Source organism: Bubalus kerabau, chromosome 3, assembly GCF_029407905.1.
Source record: "Bubalus kerabau isolate K-KA32 ecotype Philippines breed swamp buffalo chromosome 3, PCC_UOA_SB_1v2, whole genome shotgun sequence".
Taxonomy (NCBI): Eukaryota; Metazoa; Chordata; class Mammalia; order Artiodactyla; family Bovidae; genus Bubalus; species Bubalus kerabau.
The window spans coordinates 41,942,276-41,963,064 of NC_073626.1; the positions used below are offsets into that span (position 1 = coordinate 41,942,276).

The 20,789-nt window shown below is 45.3% G+C and overlaps 1 protein-coding gene and 1 long non-coding RNA gene across 10 annotated transcripts in view; one reads left to right on the plus strand and one right to left on the minus strand.

The window, feature by feature from the left end:
- Window positions 1–12,335, minus strand: part of BRPF3 (bromodomain and PHD finger containing 3) — a 36,071-nt gene extending 23,736 nt beyond the window's left edge. The window contains exons 1-4 of one of the 9 annotated variants that reach the window (XM_055571591.1): window positions 12,152–12,335; window positions 6,045–7,500; window positions 2,559–2,715; window positions 84–215 (exon numbers count right to left, since the gene is read on the minus strand). In XM_055571591.1, the coding sequence (XP_055427566.1) occupies window positions 84–215; window positions 2,559–2,715; window positions 6,045–7,495 (1,740 nt within the window). In that variant the 5' untranslated portion in view covers window positions 7,496–7,500; window positions 12,152–12,335. Of the gene's footprint in view, window positions 1–83; window positions 216–2,558; window positions 2,716–6,044; window positions 7,522–10,255; window positions 10,636–10,724; window positions 10,970–11,151; window positions 11,255–11,633; window positions 11,763–12,151 lie in introns of those variants that run through there. The other 8 variants (XM_055571588.1, XM_055571587.1, XM_055571590.1 and 5 more) reach the window with 8 other exon arrangements.
- The window catches only part of LOC129645984 (uncharacterized), a 28,915-nt gene continuing 19,375 nt past the window's right edge, over window positions 11,250–20,789 (plus strand). The window contains exon 1 of the long non-coding RNA XR_008711615.1: window positions 11,250–11,686. This is a non-coding gene — a long non-coding RNA (uncharacterized LOC129645984). The remainder of the gene's footprint in view (window positions 11,687–20,789) is intronic.

A 20,789-nucleotide genomic window follows, 5' to 3' on the forward strand; every position in this document is an offset into this window, starting at 1 on the left:
GTGCTGGGCAGGAAGGCAACAAAGCTGACACTGATGGGCGCAGAAAACGATCTTGAACAAGAGCTCTGGGGGCTCCTCCTCACCTGCTCCCGCTTGAGCTTTTCTCTTTTCCGAATCAGTTCGATTAGCAGCCGTGCCCGCTCCAAATCGTGCCGGAGCTTCTGCCAGTATTTCAGCTCTTCCTTTACGGCACTTGTCTTCTCATCCTGCTCCCGCTGCAGGAGGGGAGGGAAAAGAATGAGGAGCTGTGGGCTTCCCTCCTGCCCAAAGTCCTCTCCCCGCTCAGCCTCACATGCATTCTGCAGCTAAGAGCCCCATGCCCTTCCTGGACCCTCTTCCATCACATGCCTTCCTCCTGTGCTTCCCCAGTCCTATGACAATGTCTCTTCACTACAGCACAACCACCACTGCTAGGGAGAGAGATGGGACTACCCCCTCCTACCCCCAGGGACACCAGAGAGCAGCTGTGAATCTTCAGGACTGGAAAGTATTTCAGAAGGAAACTAATAGACACCTCAGGGTGGAAAGAATTTCACCCTACGGCTTCAACTTGGCTGGAAAATACAGCAAAGTTTTTAACCATAAGCTTGTACTTACTTATTTCAACATACTTTAAAATACTACCACTACCACCATCATCAAACATGTGATTCTTGCCTAGAAAAACTACAATGCGGTTGATGCCCAGGGTTTGATACACAAGGGCACAGTAGCATAAAGACAACAAGAACTGATCTGATAAACTGAATATAAAATGCTGAGAAGATATAAAATAGAGAAGATCTCAGTGGGTGGGGCTCAGGTCAGGGATTCCTGGGGTGAGCGAGCTTACTAGGATTTCATATGTAGTGATGGACGTGGATGAACAAAGTGGTTAAGAAAGGCCTTTTTTGGAACTGAAGGGACCACAGAGCAGAAGTATGAAGGCACAATCAGTGATTCTTTGCTTGTTAAGAAAAATGGCCGGCCAGAGCAGAGGAACTGGAGAACAACACAAGCCAAGGAAGACCCAGGATCCAACTGGCAAGAAGTTTCAAATGCCAGGCAAAAAAGCTAAGCTGTAGCCTGCCTGAAGGGGGCGGTCGGGAGGGGTGAATATATTTTGGAAAAAAAGAAATGACAGGATGGAAAATAGTTAAGTGAATAAGGCACTACCAGTGGTGAAGCAAAGAAAGAATTAGAGGCTGGAGACCGCCTAGAAAGCTACTGCTGAAATTAAGGGGGCATGGGTGAGCAGAGTAGTTGTAGAATGGAGATGAAGGGCCATACACTGATTAACCCCCTGAAACAGACTGAGGGATGATTAACTGTAGCTCCTAACCCAGGGAAGAGCCAAAAGTAACTCCAAGGTGGACAAATCTGAGGTCAGGAGGAAGGAGCTTCCATATCAAAAAAGAAATACATTTATGGAGACGAAGGAAGATACTGAATCAAGTTTCCAATATCTGACGTACAGGAAACAACATATACATGGACCCCTATAGTTCCTCTGCCCCCAGAGACTGAGGGCAAAAAAAGAGAAAGGGGACAAGACAAGAAACCTGGAGCTACAGCCACACAGTTATTGACAACTACAACAGCAGACAAGCTCTCCCAGCCAACGGGCGACAGCAGGGCCCCTGGGAATATTACCACTAAGGAGTAAGAATTAGGATCAGCAGAGGGTGCATTCAGTGGGGTAGAGGAGGTGGGAAATGGTGTCACAAAGAAGCTTTAAGACAAAGTGACTGTGGTGTCAAATATCATCCAACAGTCTATAAGGTGAGAGAATATGAGGGAAGACTTGCCGGGCTGGAAGACACCATGTTACTGTTCTAGAAGAAGCTACAGGAGAGTAAGCAGACCATTTCAAGGAGAGAGCAAATATACACTTCTCTTTCAGGACTTTAGTTACAAAAGGCAAAAGTGAAATCAGACAGAACAGAGGGCAGTAGAGTCATGGGAAGGTTTGCTTTGTCTCTGGAGTAAAGGTGTAGGAATATTTAAAGGCAGAAGTAATGGAACAAGTGAAGAGAGAGAGAGAACTAAATACACTTTTAAAAAATCTCTCAGGGTGCCTCCACCATGTTGGAAAACACTGAACATGCAGCAACTCCAGCTGCTCATGTCTACAAGGCCACCCAACTGGGCAGGCTGTGTGCTACAACTCAGACAGTTAATTTGTGTATTTCTTATGGAACATTTTTTGGCAGATGGCAGTATAGTGTCTTAAGCAAAGTATGCCCTTTCCTAACTCATATATCATGGTCACCTACCTCACACTCAGCCCACTTCTTCCTTTCTGTAGTATCTAAAGGGGTTTCCCCATGTACAGGGAAAGTTGGGCCTGCTCTCCACTCTCCCCTAGAACTTGCTCCAAGCCAAGCCTCTCATCTAGGAGGAGTTGCTGTCTGGTCTAAAGAGCGCTACAATGATGGAGGTCACTCCTGGGGTGGACCACCTAGAGGGGTGAGGGCTACAGGCAAAGGCTCCAGAGGGCTCAGGGAACACTGCCCCACCATCTCTCCTTCATCACTCTCCACCTCCCTCCACTGCCTTCAAATCACTACTTCACCTACCTGCTCAGCATTCCTCTGAGACTGTAAGTGGGAGTGCAGGCGCCGGATGAGGGGGACACCATTCCGTGCCTGCCGCTTCAACAGCCAGTAGTTGTGAAGCCGTTGCATGAACTGGGTTTTCCTCTGAAAGGAGAGACCACTACAGATCTTGTTCAACCTTGAGTAGAGGCACAGGGAAGTGAAAGACAGGATCAGTGGGCAGCCTGGATTACAGCCTCCTATCAAGACCCCGTGCGTGGTTCATTTCTGAACTTGGTAGAGGAAGACAGAATAAAGTGGCCAAATGCCTCACCTCAGAGAAAGGCTTGAAAAGGACGGCAAAGTTAAGCAGCTCAGATTCAGCATGAGATATTTCACTTGATTGTCCACCTCCTGCCTTGCAGGTTCCAAAAGAACCCTCCCCCAGGAACCCAGACCCTTTAGTCCTGGACTTCTAAGACATAGGTCTGTGCCCCAATACCCTCACTCTTTTCTTGATAAAGGCAGCAAAAGGGAACAGGAACTGGTATAAGCTGTGGACAGTGTAGTCACTATTTCCTGCCCCCCTGTGGCTAAGGGTCCCATCAGACCAGGGAGTAGTCCACAGCCAAGCTGGAAGGAAAATTAGTAGGAATATAGCAGGCTACTGCCCTCTGAACCCAAATGCAACCCTTTGGAGTTGTCTGACCTCTGGTTTTTCATTAAAAAACTTAGCAGCCTAAAAATGCCTAATTTTGAACCAAATTGAAAAAAAAAAAAGAATCTAAAGACATAAGAGGATGGAGAATCTGAAAATTTAGCTGGCTCCACAAAGAAAAATAAATAGTATACAATATCACTTATATGTAGAATCTAAAAACTATGAGAATATGAGAGAATTCCCTGGCGGTCTAGTGGTTAGGACTCAGTGCTTTCACTGCAAGGGCCCAGGTTCAATCCCTGGTCAGGGAACTAAGATACTGCAAGCCGTGTGGCATGGCCAAAAAATATAAATAAATACAAAATATAACAAACTAGTGAACATAAAAGAAGCAGACTCTGAGAGAACAAACTAGTGGTTCCCAGTGTATGGGGAGGTGGGCAATACAGGGCCAGGGGAGTGGGAGGTATAAAATATCAGGTATAAGATAGCTCAAGGATAGACTACTGTACAACACAGGGAATATAGTCAGTATTTTGTAATAATTGTAAGTAAAAATTAATCTTTAAATTGTATGAAAATAAAATTTTAAAATTTAGCTGGCTAACTACCCCAAAAGAGAAGTCTGGAAGTCAGGATTTAAGCCAATAACACACGAAGGGGTGGGGGGAAGCAGTAGGAAAGGCATTAATGAGAGCTCATAATTCCTACAATAATGCTTGAACTGCAAGGTGGGTCACATTATTCTCATGTTTCAAATGATGGAAAGGCAGAAGGAGAACAGCCTCTGTTCTTGGCTGAATACATTGTTGAAGCCACTAACGCAGCTAATAAGATGGTGAAGTTGGGCAGGATTTGAACCCATGATCTCTCTGCTATACCATATTGTGTTCCCAAATTGATTAAGCAAGGACTCAGTGCTCCTCTGGCTTTTCCTCTGCTTCTCTTCCTCTCACTTGCACACTTCCACTGAAAGGAAGGTAACTGTGCCTAAACAAGAAGGTGGAACCTAAAAAGTATGTTCATTTGGGCTGGACACTGCTCACCTAGGCCTTGCGCCTTTCCATGGTCAGACATCCCTACCCCAAAGCCAAGCTGACAAAATCAAGGCCTAGGCCTCTCCCCAAAGAACAGATTCCCCCACCAACACCCATGCCAAGCACACCTGCCCAGATGCAGGCAGCCCCCTCCCTCTACAACCTCTTGGCCATGGAGGGTCCCAATAGCATTTGTGCAGGCGGGGAAAAGAATAATAATAAAATAGCAGTAGCAGCAGCAGCCACCATTTATTGAGCGCTTACTATTTGCCAGGCACTGTGCTGAGTGCTTTACTTATACTGTCTTACTGATTTCTCCCAATAACCCTTTAAGGTAGGCTCATTTAAAAATAAATACACTAAGGTTGAAAGAAGTTAAGCGACTTGCCAAAGATCACACTGGTGTGACAGAAGCTCAAGATTCAAATGCAGGTCTCTCTGGGTCTTAGTCAGCATGCAGTGCTGGACCCTGCAAGAAACCACCTACAAGAACAGACCTGACAACCAAAAAGTCTAGCCCCAGGGCATAACCACCAGGGGACTAAGCATGGACCCACTCACCTAACAGAAGTGGGGAGCCTAGAACAGCTCTGTGACTAGAAGGCCCATTTCCTATTGACTAAATCTAACTCTAGTCATGGTTCACAAGAGCCTCTCCCTCTGGATCTTCTGTCTTCTTGTCTTCTTTCCAGATAGACAAGTCTGGCTGCCTACTTCCCGCAAACAACTCACTCTCCTCTGCCCACCAGTACTCCTTTCTCCCTGTCCCTTACACAAAGAGAGACAGACAGACAACAGGAACAGAACCTAAAGGCGTCATGAGCCCCAACTTGTGGTCTAGGGTCTGTCACTTTCCCTTGGTTCCTTCTAGCCCTTAGAACAGGACTTGGCATATAGTAAGTGCTCAATAAACATCTCGTTGAATGAATAAAGGAGTGAACAACTTTACCTCCCGTGGCCGCAGTTTCTTCATCTGGGGGTGTGGGAGAAGGTGCAAGGACTATGTTAGATGAATAATTTCCAAGACTCCTTCCTGCTCTAACACTGTAGTCTTTTTAATGAACATCAGCAATGAGATGAGCCTCCAATGGAAAATCTTTCCTGTCTCTTGCTTCTCTGCCAAGCTCCCATCCCTCCAACAGGTCCAGATACCTCTCTGATGATTTAGAACAGGTTTGGTGGGAGCCAAAGTTTCTTAGTTATACTGCAGAACTGATCTTTCCTCTAAATCTAAAAGTTTCTTAGGAGGAAACACAACATATCTTCCCCACACAACCCTCTTATGCAATGTCCTCATCATTCCCAGGATAGAGCTTTCTGGATAGCAGATACCCATACTGACCCTTTGAAACAGAGGTTCTCAATTGGAAGTAGTTCAATCCCCATAAGGTTACTAGAAACATATGTGGGGGACATCTGAGATTGTCACAAACATGAGGCAATTAGGGAGGGGATGCGAATGGCACTCACACAGACCAGGGATGCTAAACATCAAGAAACATATGGGATGGTCCTAATAATGAATTACCTCCTATCGAAAACGCCACTGGTGCCCTGTTGAAATATTACCTTAGACATCCCGTCGCCTGGGTTTCTAAGCAACTTAAGTGTATGTCTCACCTTGAACCAAAGGAAATACATTGCTTTGAAGGGCACAATCAAAACCACAAACCGACTGGGTGAGCCCAGGGTCCAAAGGAGAAGTCTAAATTTGAGAGCACAGAAGAGAACAGGAATTCACCAACATTAGGGAAGAAGGTCTGGCTCAGGGCCAACACCAGCCCAAGAAGAAACCATGTGTCCCCAGGGAGACCTCCTGGGCAGGCTCACCTGTAAGAGGGTATCCGTGGGACAGTGACCATGGGGACAGTGGAGGTTGTGTCTCGACCCACGTCCTCTGGCTCCTTCTTGATCCTTTGCTTCAAAGTCATCTTGTTCTTCTTGGACACTCCCTTGAGGGGGCCGCCTACCCCACCCTGCCCTTCACCTTCCTCCTCCTCCTCTACCTCTTCCTTTTCTTCCTCCTCCTCACAGCCCTCCTTCAGCCCTTCCTCGTCCCCTGCCTCACTCAGGCTTCCAGGAGAGTCGCCCTTCCTCCTAGCAGTGGCAGCACCTGGCGGTGAGTGGGCCTCACAGTAGGCAGTCTTGCGCACTGTGAAGATGGTGCCATTGAGGCTGGTCTCACGCATAGGCTCAATCTTCATGAAGAGCCCAGCCCTCTGTGCACACGTCACGTGGAAGGCCGTGTAGCAGTTCACCTTATGGCACTGGATGGCTGCACCTAGCCCCTTCTGCTTGCAGATATAGCAGGTTAGTTTCCAGCGGGCAGGTGGGATGTTGTCAATGCCCTCAATGGGCTCCAGGAACACGGTGTTAGCAAAGCAGACTTCAGGGATCCAGATGGCACACACCACATGGGCCCAGTGCCCATCACTGGTCTGTTTGAAGGCGCCACCCTTGTTGGGGCAGAGGACGCAATCCACAGGCCGGGAGGGAGACTGTAGGCAGCAGCGGCATAGCCACTGGCCCTCAGGGATGTAGGGGACGCCATAGCACTCCTGGTGTACAGCCAGGTTGCAGATGTCACAGAAGAGAATGACGTTGCTGTTGTGGCACTCATCATCCAGGCACACACAGCAGAAAGCATCTTCATCAATGAGTGACTGCTGGGCCCCACTACTGCGACTTTCCAGGTACGATTCCTTCTCAAGCCGGTCCACCAGCAGCTCAAAGGTGTCTGCCGACACCAAACTATACCCATCTACTCGCCGCTTCTCGTTTACTAAGTCCAGCCAGGCGAGGTCCTCCTCATCCATGTCATACTCGACTTCTGCATCCAGATCTTCAGGTGACTTTTCAATGTAGCGGTAGTAAGCAGCAGGCAGCGGGGGTGCTTCTGGCTGACCGCCTGAGTCCACCATGCGGAAGCTGGGTTGCGGGAGGTGGAAGGAAGAGCCAGATGCATGCTTGGAGCAGGACTCCTTCTTTTTGCCCTTGGATGAGGGTTTTTTGGACTTGCCAGGGAACTGAGGCTGCTCACTGTTTTCCTTGTTACTATTGCATTCGGTGATATCCTGGGCAGTCAACTCATCCTCTGTGATGATCTTGAGTGGATCATAGATGCTAATACGATGCAGGCGTCCATCGATGTCCACCTCCACAATCCGCTGGGCCTGGGCATACGTCAGGGTCTCCCGAGTGGGTGAGCACTTCAGACTATAGGGGGATGGGGAGCGCCGGCCCTCGGCATTAGGCCGCGACTTCCGGCGAGGCTTCCTCATGGCACCTGGGAACCAATGAGAAAGACCTAAGGAGAGAAGGCCAGGAGACTGAGCTGGATGGTTAGGCACGCATGCACTCATTCACCTTTCCTTCTGATCAGGTGGTCACTGAGCAAACTGGCTATTTCCTCTACCTGAACATCCTACCCTTCAGGCATCATTTACAATGGCTTGCTCCTTCACCTCTTCCAAGTCTTTCCATAAACAGTGCTTCTCAGTGAGTCCCTCTCTGACCATTCTACCCAAAACTACAAATCCCTTTCCCCCATCAGTTATCTTTCATCTTGCTTTGTTTTTCACTGTTACTTACACTCACCAATTTTTGCTGTGCTATGTAATTTACCTATTTATCATGTATATTTTCTTCCTTCCACTAGAATGTGGGCTTTCCAGGTGGAACTAGTGGTAAAGAACCTGCCTGTCAATGCAGGAGATGTAAGATAGAAGAGATGCAGGTTCGATCCTTGGGCTGGGATCCCCTGGAGAAGGACATGGCAACCTACTCCAGTATTCTTGCCTGGAGAATCCTGTGGACTGAGGAGCCTGGCAGGGTACAGTCCATAGGTTCGCAAAGAGCCAGACACAACTGAAGTGACTTAGCACAGCACAGCACTAGAATGTAAGGTCCACGAGGAGAAGGATTTTTGCTTGTCTTGTTCCCTGTTGTATCTCCAACAAGTGTTAGCTGAATGAAACGAGAAGCCAAACACACGTGATCCCTACCCTTGAGGAGCTCTGTCTGATTGAAGGGACAGAAAAGTACAGATCACTACAGTGAAACATGGGGAGAAAGCTAACGTTCTAATCATGTACATAAGGCTGTGGGACAGCTAACTACGAAAAAAGGGGGTAGTGGTTAAGGCTTAGGAAAGGAGTAAACAAGAATAGCATCCACTTATAAGCTGTACACATAAACAGTGTAGAGCCATGAACAGTGTGGCCCCATGGGGGATCAAAAATCATAGGTCTAGAGCCCTTTCCCAATCGATCTTACCATGATCAGAAACCCTATCCCCTGATAACACTCAGGGGTGAAGGGGATGAAGGTACCTGAAATGTCTACTACATGTGGTCTAAGCACTTCAAACTACAATGTGCAGGGTATTCTCTGCAAAAGGCAGCATTCATGATGCATTGGCTAGTGCATTTCTAAGCAGAAACCCTGGAAGCTCTGGGAGTGGCCTCAAGTGGCCTATATGGGACTCTCACTGGACCCAAGGCCAAGATAATGAAGGTAATATCTGACGTAAACTCTCAATGTATCTGTTACCTCAAAGTCCCTTTCTCCCAAAATACATCGTCTACCCCTGTGCGACAAGGAGAAAGCTCTAAATTTTCCTCACATCGTTTTCTGGGATGGAGAGAATTATGACAAGCTCAGAAGGAGCTGCGGTTGCAATTACTGAGGCCATCAGTGCTAGAAAAGACCTTTGAGGATATGATGCCCTGAGGTATAAGCAGAGACTTGGAAGGCTATGAACAAGGACATAATATTAAGGAGACAAAACAGAATCTGTTACTTTGGTTGCAAGATCTACCATCTTTATAAAGTGTAGATGGTGATGATAATGTAACACTTTTCTACAAAGCCCTTTTGCTTTTAATACTGTTCACAACTATTTTGGAAGGTAGAACAGATATCCTCATCCCCATTTTATAGATGAAGAAACAGAAGCTCAGAAAGGTATTATTCCACACAATGCTAGTAAACGATAAAGCTACAATTCAAACCCAGATCTTTTGATCTGCTCAATTCATCTCACCAGGACGTAAATACACCACAGAGATGTCATGGTCTGGTACAAAAAGAGGCTCTGAGGCAGTCCACATTGTAATCTTGGCCCAGTGTGACCCCCAAGAAAGTCACTGAATCGTTCTGTGCCCCTCTACTTCATCAGTAAAATGAAATTAATCTCTCAAGGGTTGCTACTTGTTAATGAAGTACTGTTACCATTCTTGCACAAAATGCCTTTCAATCCCAAAGTGTGACTGAAACAAAAACAAACAAAAAACAACTTTACTGAGGCACAATGCCAGGCAAGCACAAACCATATTTGGAACCAAAGGAGAGAGAATCATCACAGCAATTCTGTGCAGGTTCCAGAGACCCTTGGCCACTCCATGCCTTACAAACGCCAACTCCCTGGGGGGCAGCCCAGGCTAACGGACCTGCTTTATTACCCTCCCTCCTTCGAGGGCGTGGAGACCCCTGCAGAGTAAAAATCTACCTCAGTACTAACTCGAAATGACCCAGAGAGCAGATGAAGCCTCTCCTTTGTCAAAGCCACGGTATATTCCCCCTCCCTAACCCGCTATCCGCTACCTCCTGGGCAGCTCGTAGCTCGGGTCTCTCTCAGCCAGGCGGCAATATCTACAAAAACTTCTGCTGTCGGGGGGCAAACTCCAGAGGGGGAAGGGCTGCTGCTGAGGAAAAGGAGTCTCGCCCGCAAGGAGCTTACAGTCTAGTTTTTTGGCGGGAGTTTCTCATCCCACACAGCCCTTTCCACATATACAGCTTCAAATACCTCCCAACACCCTCAGAGGTCTACCTGGCACCCCCTGAGCCCCGCCTCGCCCACTCCACACAGGTCCTCCAAGAACGAGCTTCTGCAACTAGACTGTTGCCCCTGCACCCCACACGAAATACTCATGAGACAAGGGAGAACCCCAGCCAAGGCTCCCTGCCCCTTTAAAGGGGCACCTCTTCCAGAAGAATCTTGATCCTTCAGAGGAGAAAGGAGGGAAATAACATCTCCTCACCAGAGGGGAGGGGGCGAGCGCGCCACAGACAGACTGACGCGGAGTCCGACCCTCAGACAGAGAAAGCTAGCGCCTGCGAACGAGCGGGGCAGAGGCGAGAGCCCATTGGCCGCCTCACCTACCCGTCAAGAGGAACTGGGGGGCCAAGGGACGTTCAGGGGGTGGAAATCTCCTCTGGTCTGACCAATTAGAGAGTGTGGAGGGGGCGGGGCTCGGTGGCTTGGCTTCCAGGACCGGGGGGAAAACAAGATGGCGGCTGCGGGAGGGGGTCCTCGCTTTTCAGCTCCCCCCCTCACTCGCCTTCTCCTTCCCCGCCGCCACCCTGGCTCCAGGAGAGAGCTTTCGCGCCGCCTTCGTCCCTGTCGGGAAGCCCCTCGCTTCCCTCCCCCACCCCGCTCAGTCCTTGGTCTCCGTAGGCCCTGCTGCCCTCGCCCACCGCTCCGTCCGGCCCCGCTGCCGCCCCCATTACCTCAGCCGCCGGCCCGGCCCTACCGTTCGGGACCCCTGGGCGCGGGCGGGCCAGCCGTCTAGCAGGTTGGCGCGGCCCGGGGAGCGGAGCGCGGCCTCCTCCCGCGCTGGCCTCCGCGGCCACCGCCGTGCCCCCTCCCGGCCCGCGCTGGGGCCCCGGCCCAGCCACCGCCGCCGCCGCTCCCGGGGGAGGAGGGGGAATGGAGCCGCCGCCGCCGCCGCTGCCGCCACGGAGCCCGGCCGAGGGGAGGGAGGGATCAGCCCCCAGGCAGGATCCGCCCCTCCGGCCTCCCCCCCCTCCCCCCGCCACCTCCACCCCTTCCCTCGCTCCCTCTATGGCTCCGCGGGCTCTCCAGCTGAACGGGATCGAGAGCGCGAAAGAGAGGGAAAACAGGGGAGGAGAAAAAAAAAAATCCCCCCGCCCGTACCCGGCGCGGCGGCGGCGGCTGAGGCGGTGCGGAGCGGAGCGCGGAGCCGCTGCCGCCACAGGGCACGGTCCCCTGCTCGGCCTCACGGTGGCGATGCGGACGCAGTAGGGGCGCCGAGCAAAGGCAGGATCTGCGCTCGCCGCAGCCCCGGTTCACCCCGGCCCGGTTCGCCTCCTTCGAGGCGAGCCCGACCAGAGAGCTGGAGGATGTTCGGATCCAATTGGGAAAGACACAAGTCCCTAACTCCTCTTAGAGGGGTTGGTCATCCCCTTCCCCCAGCCCTGCGGGGGAGGAAGCTAAGGTTTGGAGCGACAGCCTCTCTCCCCGAGCTAGAGGGTCTCTAAGCCAAGAGCAGTCATTGAAGACAAAACCGGTCTGCAGTTTTTTTGTGGTGCAGGTGCCTGCACTACTTCTAGAAAGTCGTCCCCACCCCCCACCCCCGTGTTCCAGTTCAGAGGACAAAGGTCTATCGATGTCCGTACCTTCCCCCAGTGAGAACAACCGGGGAAGACCTGCCTGCCTCTCTTGTGTACAGGTGAGCGTCTTATTCCCCACAAGACATCCTTTATAAGAATCAGACCTGACTTTTCGCTGTGCCCCGTCCTCTCCCTTCTGGGTTTTAAAAAGCGTAAACATAGAAGTTTGACAGTCTTACTTAAGGACGTCTGGTAACTCATTTGTCACCATAGACACGGGAAACACTCTCCTATACCTTATACCTGTATAGGAGTCGGTTAATTTAATGCAAAAGCGGTTTTCTAATAGATGTTCGGCAAGTGGCAACTTCAGACTCGCAGGTTTCAGTAATCAGCCCAGCTTTTGGTTTCGTATATAAATTTAAGAAAAGGGCGCGTTTGCCACCCCTCTTTTGCCTATAAATTGGAAAGCTTACCGCATATGACTGAAGTCTTAAGCACCAATATTTAACTATGTTTATAATGGGTGTATGGATAGACTGCCTATAAATGTGAAGATGAATGACATGTTTTGAAAGCGATACCTCTGCCCGCGCTCGTGGTGTAGCTTGGTAAGACTCACAGTTTCTTGCTTGGTTCTGATGATCAACAACACAGATTGTAGAGTCAGAGGATGAAGAATAAAAAAGGCTTTAGGACCCAAGTCTTCCAAATGTTTGAACTGAACAAACTGCTACTTTTGAAGTGTAGATGTTTATCATTCTAAGGAATTTAAACATTGTGTTTTGAATTTGAAAGTTTGATTAAAAGTAAAGAAGCTCATTTGTATAACAAAGATAGTACCTTCTGGCAAAGTAATAGCAAAAATACTTTCTTAACCTTTTTTTTCTTTTCAAGAAAAAGGGAGTGGCTTGTGAAGCTAAGCAAGGGCAGGGCATTGTTTTGAAAGCTGTGACGGTAAAATAGTATGAATTAACTTCAGGTGTTTTAAGGCTAGGGGGAATAATCATTTGGAGGGGAAATGTGGAAAAAAGATGATTGATTGTAGAAAGGAAAGCCCCAGAGACGAGAATATTACAGTTACTTTTAGTTAAAGAATAAAGAACGCTAATAGAAGCAAGAACACTGAATTTCATTCCTTGTTCTTTTAAAATATGAAATATAACCATTTCTACATATAACTACTAACTTTTATTTCTTGATGGATGTTCTCATTTTATTTAGTACAATTCTCATTGGTGTGATTGGGAGCTAACTTTTTCCACCAAAGTTAATGAAAAATACTTTGAGGAAAATGTATTTAAATGATTTTAAATGCTGTTGAAAATGCACTGTTAAGCTGTTACATATAATTTCCAGGTTTTTCTATTCAAAGATTTCATAGAAGACCTTATTCAGCCTAAATGTTTCTTTTCTATTTTCAACTTCCACTTTCTTAATGGTAACATTACAGTTGTCCTCACTTATATTTTTGACATTTGGAATTGGTTTCTGTTAGTATAACTGCATATGTAACTAGTTCACTGTGATGTAATTTTAAATGTAATGTGGGACAATTATGTCATTAAAAACAAATTTGGAACATGTATCAAAAATTCCAGAGGCACTAAATTTAATTCACTTTAATCTTTAGCTATTATGAAGTGTTTAAATTCACCAGCCCTTGGCCTTTCCATTAAACCATACAGCAATTAAGTTCAACAGAGGCACAGACCTTTGATTCCCAATAGCAGTTTTTAAAATCCTCCATTTTTTAAGTAGAGACTAACTTAATTTTGAGTAGGAGATTGTTTTACCACTTAGACCCAAAAAGGGAACCATGAATACAAAAAGTTTCCCTTTTAATTTTTCCTTCCAGCATCTCAGGATATCTTTGTCAACAATTTACTATTATCATTAGTTTACTGAGGCAAGAAACCTCTGAAGGGTCAGATAAAATACCTACTGGATTAATGAAATATATGTGAATAAAAGAGAATAGACTTTGATTGTTAAATTATTTTTAATACAATATTCTTTCTTTAGACCTTGGCCAAAAAGTTCTAAAACATAAGTAGGAAGAATATGAGAGGTTGGAATCATTGTGATAGTTTTATGCTGTGATGAAAATGCTTTCTAAGAATATATTCTTAGAAAAAGGAAAAAAAATAGCTGTGCTAACAACAAGCTTTAAACTGAATACCACACCCTCTAAATTTAATTCCATTCATTTATTCCTATAACAGACATTTATTGGACACCTCTTCTGGGTCCAACACTGTAAAAGTTGCTTTGGAAACTAATGACAAAATTTCAACCTGTAAAGGGCACAGTGATCATATGTAAACATAGAGTCTGTTTTCCCCCCCCCCCCCCTTAAGTAGTATGCAATCAAGATGGTAGCTAGAAATAATTAGAAGATAAATGCAGGAGAAATTAGATAAAGCAGTGAACAGTGTAGGGCTACTACTATTCAAATGAAGGATAGACTTCTTTTAGCCTGGTTCTAAATAGTGATGGATGTGACTTGGTGAAAAGAATATAGAATGACATTATTAGATTGGTGCCAGGGCAGCCCAGGCAAAGGGACAATATGCAGGAAATAATAAGGAAATTATCCTTGCTGGTCTTTATGGGGAAGATGTTAAGAGAGAAAAAGTTGAATTGGATATGAGATACAGCAAGGGTATCAGTTCAGTTCAGTCGCTCAGTCCTGTCTGACTCTTTGCGACCCCAACAGTTGCGGCACGCCAGGCCTCCCTGTCCATCATCAACTCCCGGAGTTCACCCAAACTCTTGTCCATCGAGTCGGTGACGCCATCCAGCCATCTCATCCTCCATCGTCCCTTTCTCCTCCCACCCCCAATCCCTCCCAGCATCAGAGTCTTTTCCGATGAGTCAGCTCTTTGCATGAAGTGGCCAAAGTATTGGAGTTTCAGCTTTAGCATCAGTCCTTCCAAAGAACACCCAGGACTGATCTCCTTTAGAATGGACTGGATGAATCTCCTTGCAGTCCAAGGGACTCTCAAGAGTCTTCTCCAACACCACAGTTCAAAAGCATCAATTTTTCGGCACTCAGCTTTCTTCACAGTCCAACTCTCACATCCATACATGACCACTGGAAAAACCATAGCCTTGACCAGACAGACCTTTGTTGGCAAAGTAATGTCTCTGCTTTTCAATATGCTATCTAGGTTGGTCATAACTTTCCTTCCAAGCAGTAAGCATCTTTTAATTTCATGGCTGCAGTCACCATCTGCAGTGATTTTGGAGCCCCCAAAAATAAAGTCTGACACTGTTTCCACTGTTTCATCTATTTCCCTGAAGTGATGGGACCAGATGCCATGATCTTCATTTTCTAAATGTTGAGCTTTAAGCCAACTTTTTCACCATCCTCTTTCACTTTCATCAAGAGGCTTTTTAGTTCCTTGTCACTTTCTGCCATAAGGGTGGTGTTATCTGCATATCTGAGGCGATTGATATTTCTCCTGGCAATCTTGATTCCAGCTTGTGCTTCCTCCAGTCAGCGTTTCTCATGATGTACTCTGCATATAAATTAAATAAGCAGGGTGACAGTATACAGCCTTGAAGTACTCCTTTTCCTATTTGGAACCAGTCTGTTGTTGCATGTCCAGTTCTAACTGTTGCTTCCTGACCTGCATATAGGTTTCTCAAGAAGCAGGTCAGGTGGGCTGGTATTCCCATCTCTTTCAGAGTTTTCCACAGTTTATTGTGATCCACACAGTCAAAGGCTTTGGCATAGTCAATAAAGCAGAAATAGATGTTTTTCTGGAACTCTCTTGCTTTTTCGATGATCTAGCGGATGTTGGCAATTTCATCTCTGGTTCCTCTGCCTTTTCTAGGGATAATAAAAATAATAGCTAACACTTAATTGCAAGGTACTGTGCTTAGTGCTTTACATACATATTATTTAATATCTTCATTGAACTTAGAAAACAAACTAGTTCAATTAATAAAGGAACTCTATTGATTCTCATAACCAGAAAGTCCAGGGGGCATCTGGTTTTAGGTAAGGTCAAGTCAAGAAATTCAGATTATGTCATTGGGACATAGTCTCTTGCAGTGTCTCAGCTAGCCTGAACTAATAGCTGTAGCCAAAAGGACATGATACTCTGATGAGGCTGTGGTCATTGTTCACTACCAGAACCAGAGGACCTAGGCACGAGATAATTCTCCAAAGAGATAGTGGCCACTTTTAGAAAATAGGTCCAATATGCTTGCTGTATCTCATTTATCAATCTGTAACTCTATGAAATTATTATCATGGTCCCCATTACACACAAAATAAACTAGAGCAGGCAAAGTATTAGGTAAACTAGGAGGAATTTGCTGTAGATAATTAGGTGATGTGAAAATAAAAGGACACTAACCAGAGTGGTGGAAGAGATGTAGAAAAAGAGGAGGGAAAGGAAGGGTCAAATCAGAAGACAAATCAACAGTTTTTTTGAATGATTGGACATAGGAACAAAGGAGAAGATCAAAGATGAATCTAAGAGAAAAAAGGAGGAATCTAAACTCAAATTTAGGAGGTTTTGACAATGCTGGTAGGGTCATTGCAAAGTAAGAGATGGCAAAGTGTCACTACTCAGGAGTTCCTTTTGGTCTGAGGGTCTGAGGATTGAGGAAATGATGTCAGCTCAAGTTCTCTGGAGCCTTTTTTAGTGACACTAAAATACATATTCATTCTGTAATTATCTGTGAGCTGCAGGTAAGGTTCTATTTTATGCCTGTGAAGAGTACAAAGGTGAAAAGGCTACACTCTCACACTTGAAGTCACTTAAAACCTAATCACAGGAAGAAAACAAGTATATTAATAACCAGAACATTCAATAGCATGTAAGCACCTTGGGTGAGATGCAAGCAAAGTGGCATGAGAGTTAGATATGAGAGAGAAGAGGGGAAGGCTCTATGAAAAAGGTGCCAGTTGAGCTCCACCTTAAAGCTTGGGTTCAGTGTTAACTGGGAGGATGGTAGAGGGAGTGTGATCTAGGCTAAACACCAGCATGAGCAGAGAAAGGTGAGATACCACAATATTGATTCAAGGAACAGTGGGTTATCCTGTTTGACCAAAAATGGGAGGTATGACAGTAAAGACCCCATGGAAGGATAAAACAGAATCAGAACATAGAGTCTGTTATGTAGGGAACTGGATGTGAGGGGCAGTGGTTCCTCATGATTTTTAGAACAAGGAAATGGTTTGACTAATTCATGCTTTAAGATCCAGTCAGGCAAGAGAGTATGATACAATATGGTTTAAATTATCCAGCTAGTATGGCTCACATTATCCTCTCGACTTGAATTCTGGCTGGAACATTTTACCGTATACTTAGTGAAATACTAACCCACAAACCTGAAAGTAAAAAGTATGTGGCAAGTGTAAATTGTTCAGCCTGATTTAATGTCCTTTCGTTTTAGCCTTTGATTAGCATTTCTGTTAAGTCCTAAACATTCTCTAAATTTTAACGTACTTGTTTTTGGCCATGCTGGGTCTTCGTTGCTGTGTGTGGGCTTTCTGTAGTTGCGGTGAGAGTAGAGGGGCTCCTTTCTGGTTGCACTGTGTGGGCTTCTCATTGCAGCGGCTTCTCTTGTGGAGCCCGGGCCCTAGGCGTGCAGGCCCAGTAGCTGTGGCTCACGGACTTAGTTGCCCTGCAGCGTGTGGAATCTTCCTGGAGCAGGGATCGAACCCCTGCGTTGGCAGGCGAACTCCCAACCACTGGACCACCAGGGAAGCCCAGGTCCTAAACTTTTAATCATGTGAAGTCAGGACACCATAAAATATGTTATTTCCATATTTTAACAAAAGAAAAGGGTCAGTACCCTGCAAGTAGCCACCTACTTGGTGTAATTTTACTAAAGAGAGAAAATACACAAAAATAATAGCTCTTAAATAATAATAATAACAATAACATCTACCAAACCATAATCTACATTTTAACAAAATCCCTCTGGGTGATTCATATGTGTGATGATTAATTTTGTGTGTCCACTTAATTGGGCTAAGGGATAACTGGTAAAACATTATTACTGGTTGTCTGTGAAGGTGTTTCTGGAAGAGATTAGCATTTTAATTGCTAGACTGAGTAAAGAAGATCACCCCTACTAAAGGGGATGGGCATCATCCAATCTGTTGAGGGCCTGACTAGGACCAAAAGGTAAAGGAAGGTTGCATTTGCCCTCTGGTTGAGCTGGGACATTATCTTCAGCCCTTGGACATTGGTGGTCCTAGCTCCCACGCCTTTGGACTTGGCTGAATCATACCAACAGCTGTCCTGGTTCTCCAGCTTGCAGATGACAGATCATGGAACTTCTTGGCCTCTGTAATTACTTGAACCAATTCCTATAATATCTATTAGTTCTGTTTCTCTGCAGAACTCTAACTAATACAATGTGCATATTAAAGTTAAGTAGCAGTAGATTAGAGGGCATTTGATAATCCCAGGATTAAAGTGTGTTAAGATCCTTGCATTGTCTGGGGAAAGGGAAAAGCTCAAGGGTTAATATTTGCCTTTAATTAGTCAAGATTATCTGTTGTAATGTGTGATTCCATATATTTGAAATTCTTGAAAATACAGACTGATCTGTAGTGTCAGAAAGCAGATTGGTGGCTACCTGGAGGTAGAGGAGAGGACTGACTATAAAAGGGACATGTGAAAACGTTTGGAATGTTGGAAACATTATATAGGTTGATTGTGGTGATTGAGAAACATTGGTCAGAAGTTATCAACCTCCTGGATAGCCATAATGTATTTTACATAAATTGTACCACAATTAAGTTGATTAAAAAAAAAAAAGACTACCTGTTGTAATGTTTTTGTTGTTGTTGTTTAGTCACTAAATTGTGTCCAACTCTTTTACTACCCCATGGACTATAGTCCACCAGGCTCCATTGTCCATGAGATTTCCCAGGCAAGAATACTGGAGTGGGTTGCCATTTCCTTCTTCATGGGAATCTTCCTGACTCAGGGGTCTAATCTGCATCTCCTGCTTGTCAGACGGAAACCCTGTAATGTTTAGACTAACCATTAAAAGAATGAAAAAAAGAAGATATAACTCACAAACTAGTAGAGAGGAAAACAGGAATAATACATATTCAACCAATTTAAAGGAAGAAAAAGGAACATAAATAAGCAATAAGAACAAAAATAAGTAATAAGATGTTGGCAGATATTGTATAAACTGTAGAAGGAACCAGACTACAATGAGAGGGACATTTGGGGGAAAGTTTAATGATAGATGGTTAAAATGTGTGGATTGAGCACATGCATTTGCCTCAGAGATTCACTTAATGTGTTAGTAAAGCATTAAAAAAAAACCCCAAGATAATAAAGTCCATAAAAACAAAAAGAAGAGGGGAAAGAAACAACAGATGAGAACTGTCAATAAAATCTTGGAGAATGGAAGAAGATGGTTGAAATAAGAAAGCTAAAGCATAAGTCTACAAAAAACTGGTAAAAATCAGCTGATTGACATTAGACCCACTGGAAAGGCTTAGAAGTAGGAAACTGCAGTGATTCTGAAGAACTGTGTGTGCTGGGGGAGGGAGGTGGTAGTGAGGTGTTGGTAATGGTTTGGAGAGCAGGCCCAAAAGTAGGATTGGCTGAAAAATCTATTGAAAGGGTGGTTAGATGCCACCAGATCTCCCCAGGACTTCTTGGAGATTTGTCATCTCAGAAAATTGAACTAAGGAGATCTGGACTTGGGGATTCCAGGCACCAATGAGGGCAGAGACCAAGTGCCGTTCTGAAAATGGCAGTTAGAATGGTACTCTACATACTGAATGATGAGACACCCCTCCCCACCTCCTTTCCCTTCTCAGGGCTGATAAAGAGGAAGGGGAAAGCTGATCTGGTGGTCCAGAAGGGGGCTCAGAAAAAAATCCCCTGAAAATATTTTTAGTCAGTTTATCCTTTCAAGTGAGGAATTGAAAAAAATGTTTTCATAAGATCAAAATCTTCAGTGGCCCAGCCTCTTCCCCACCTCACATTTTAGAGCACTGGGAGCCAAGTGTGTATTAGAATCTTGCGATTCAGATTCTTGTCCAAGAACCAGTAGTACTGGCATCATCCCCTGGGAGGTGGTTAGAAATACTGACTCTCAGGCCCCACTCCAGACCTACCAAACCAAAACCTGCATTTTAACTAGATTCCCCCAGGTGATTTATATGCATGTTAAAGTTTGAGAAGCAGTAGGTTAAAGGATATTAGAGAATTCCAGTATTCCTCTCTGAAAGTAAAGTCCTTTTTACTAATGTTTATGGAAGAACACAGTAATCCAAGTCTATGCCCCAACCAGTAACGCTGAAGAAGCTGAAGCGGAACGGTTCTATGAAGACCTACAAGACCTTTTAGAACTAACACCCAAAAAAGATGTCCTTTTCATTATAGGGGACTGGAATGCAAAAGTAGGAAGTCAAGAAACACCTGGAGTAACAGGCAAATTTGGCCTTGGAATATGGAATGAAGCAGGGCAAAGACTAATAGAGTTTTGCCAAGAAAATGCACTGGTCATACCAAACACCCTCTTCCAACAACACAAGAGAAGGCTGTATACATGGACATCACCAGATGGTCAACACCGAAATCAGATTGATTCTATTCTTTGCAGCCAAAGATGGAGAAGCTCTATACAGTCACCAAAAACAAGACCAGGAGCTAACTGTGGCTCAGACCATGAACTCCTTATTGCCAAATTCAGACTTAAATTGAAGAAAGTAGGGAAAACCACTAGACCATTCAGGTATGACCTAAATCAAATCCCTTATGATTATACAGTGGAAGTGAGAAATAGATTTAAGGGCCTAGATCTGATCGATAGAGTGCCTGATAAACTGTGGACTGAGATTCGTGACAATGTACAGGAGACAGGGATCAAGACCATCCCCATGGAAAAGAAATGCAAAAAAGCAAAATGGCTGTCTGGGGAGGCCTTACAAATAGCTGTGAAAAGAAGAGAAGCGAAAAGCAGAGGAGAAAAGGAAAGATATAAACATCTGAATGCAGAGTTCCAAAGAATAGCAAGAAGAGATAAGAAAGCCTTCTTCAGCGATCAATGCAAAGAAATAGAGGAAAACAACAGAATGGGAAAGACTAGAGATCTCTTCAAGAAAATCAGAGATACCAAAGGAACATTTCATGCAAAGATGGGCTCAATAAAAGACAGAAATGGTATGGACCTAACAGAAGCAGAAGATATGAAGAAGAGGTGGCAAGAATACACAGAAGA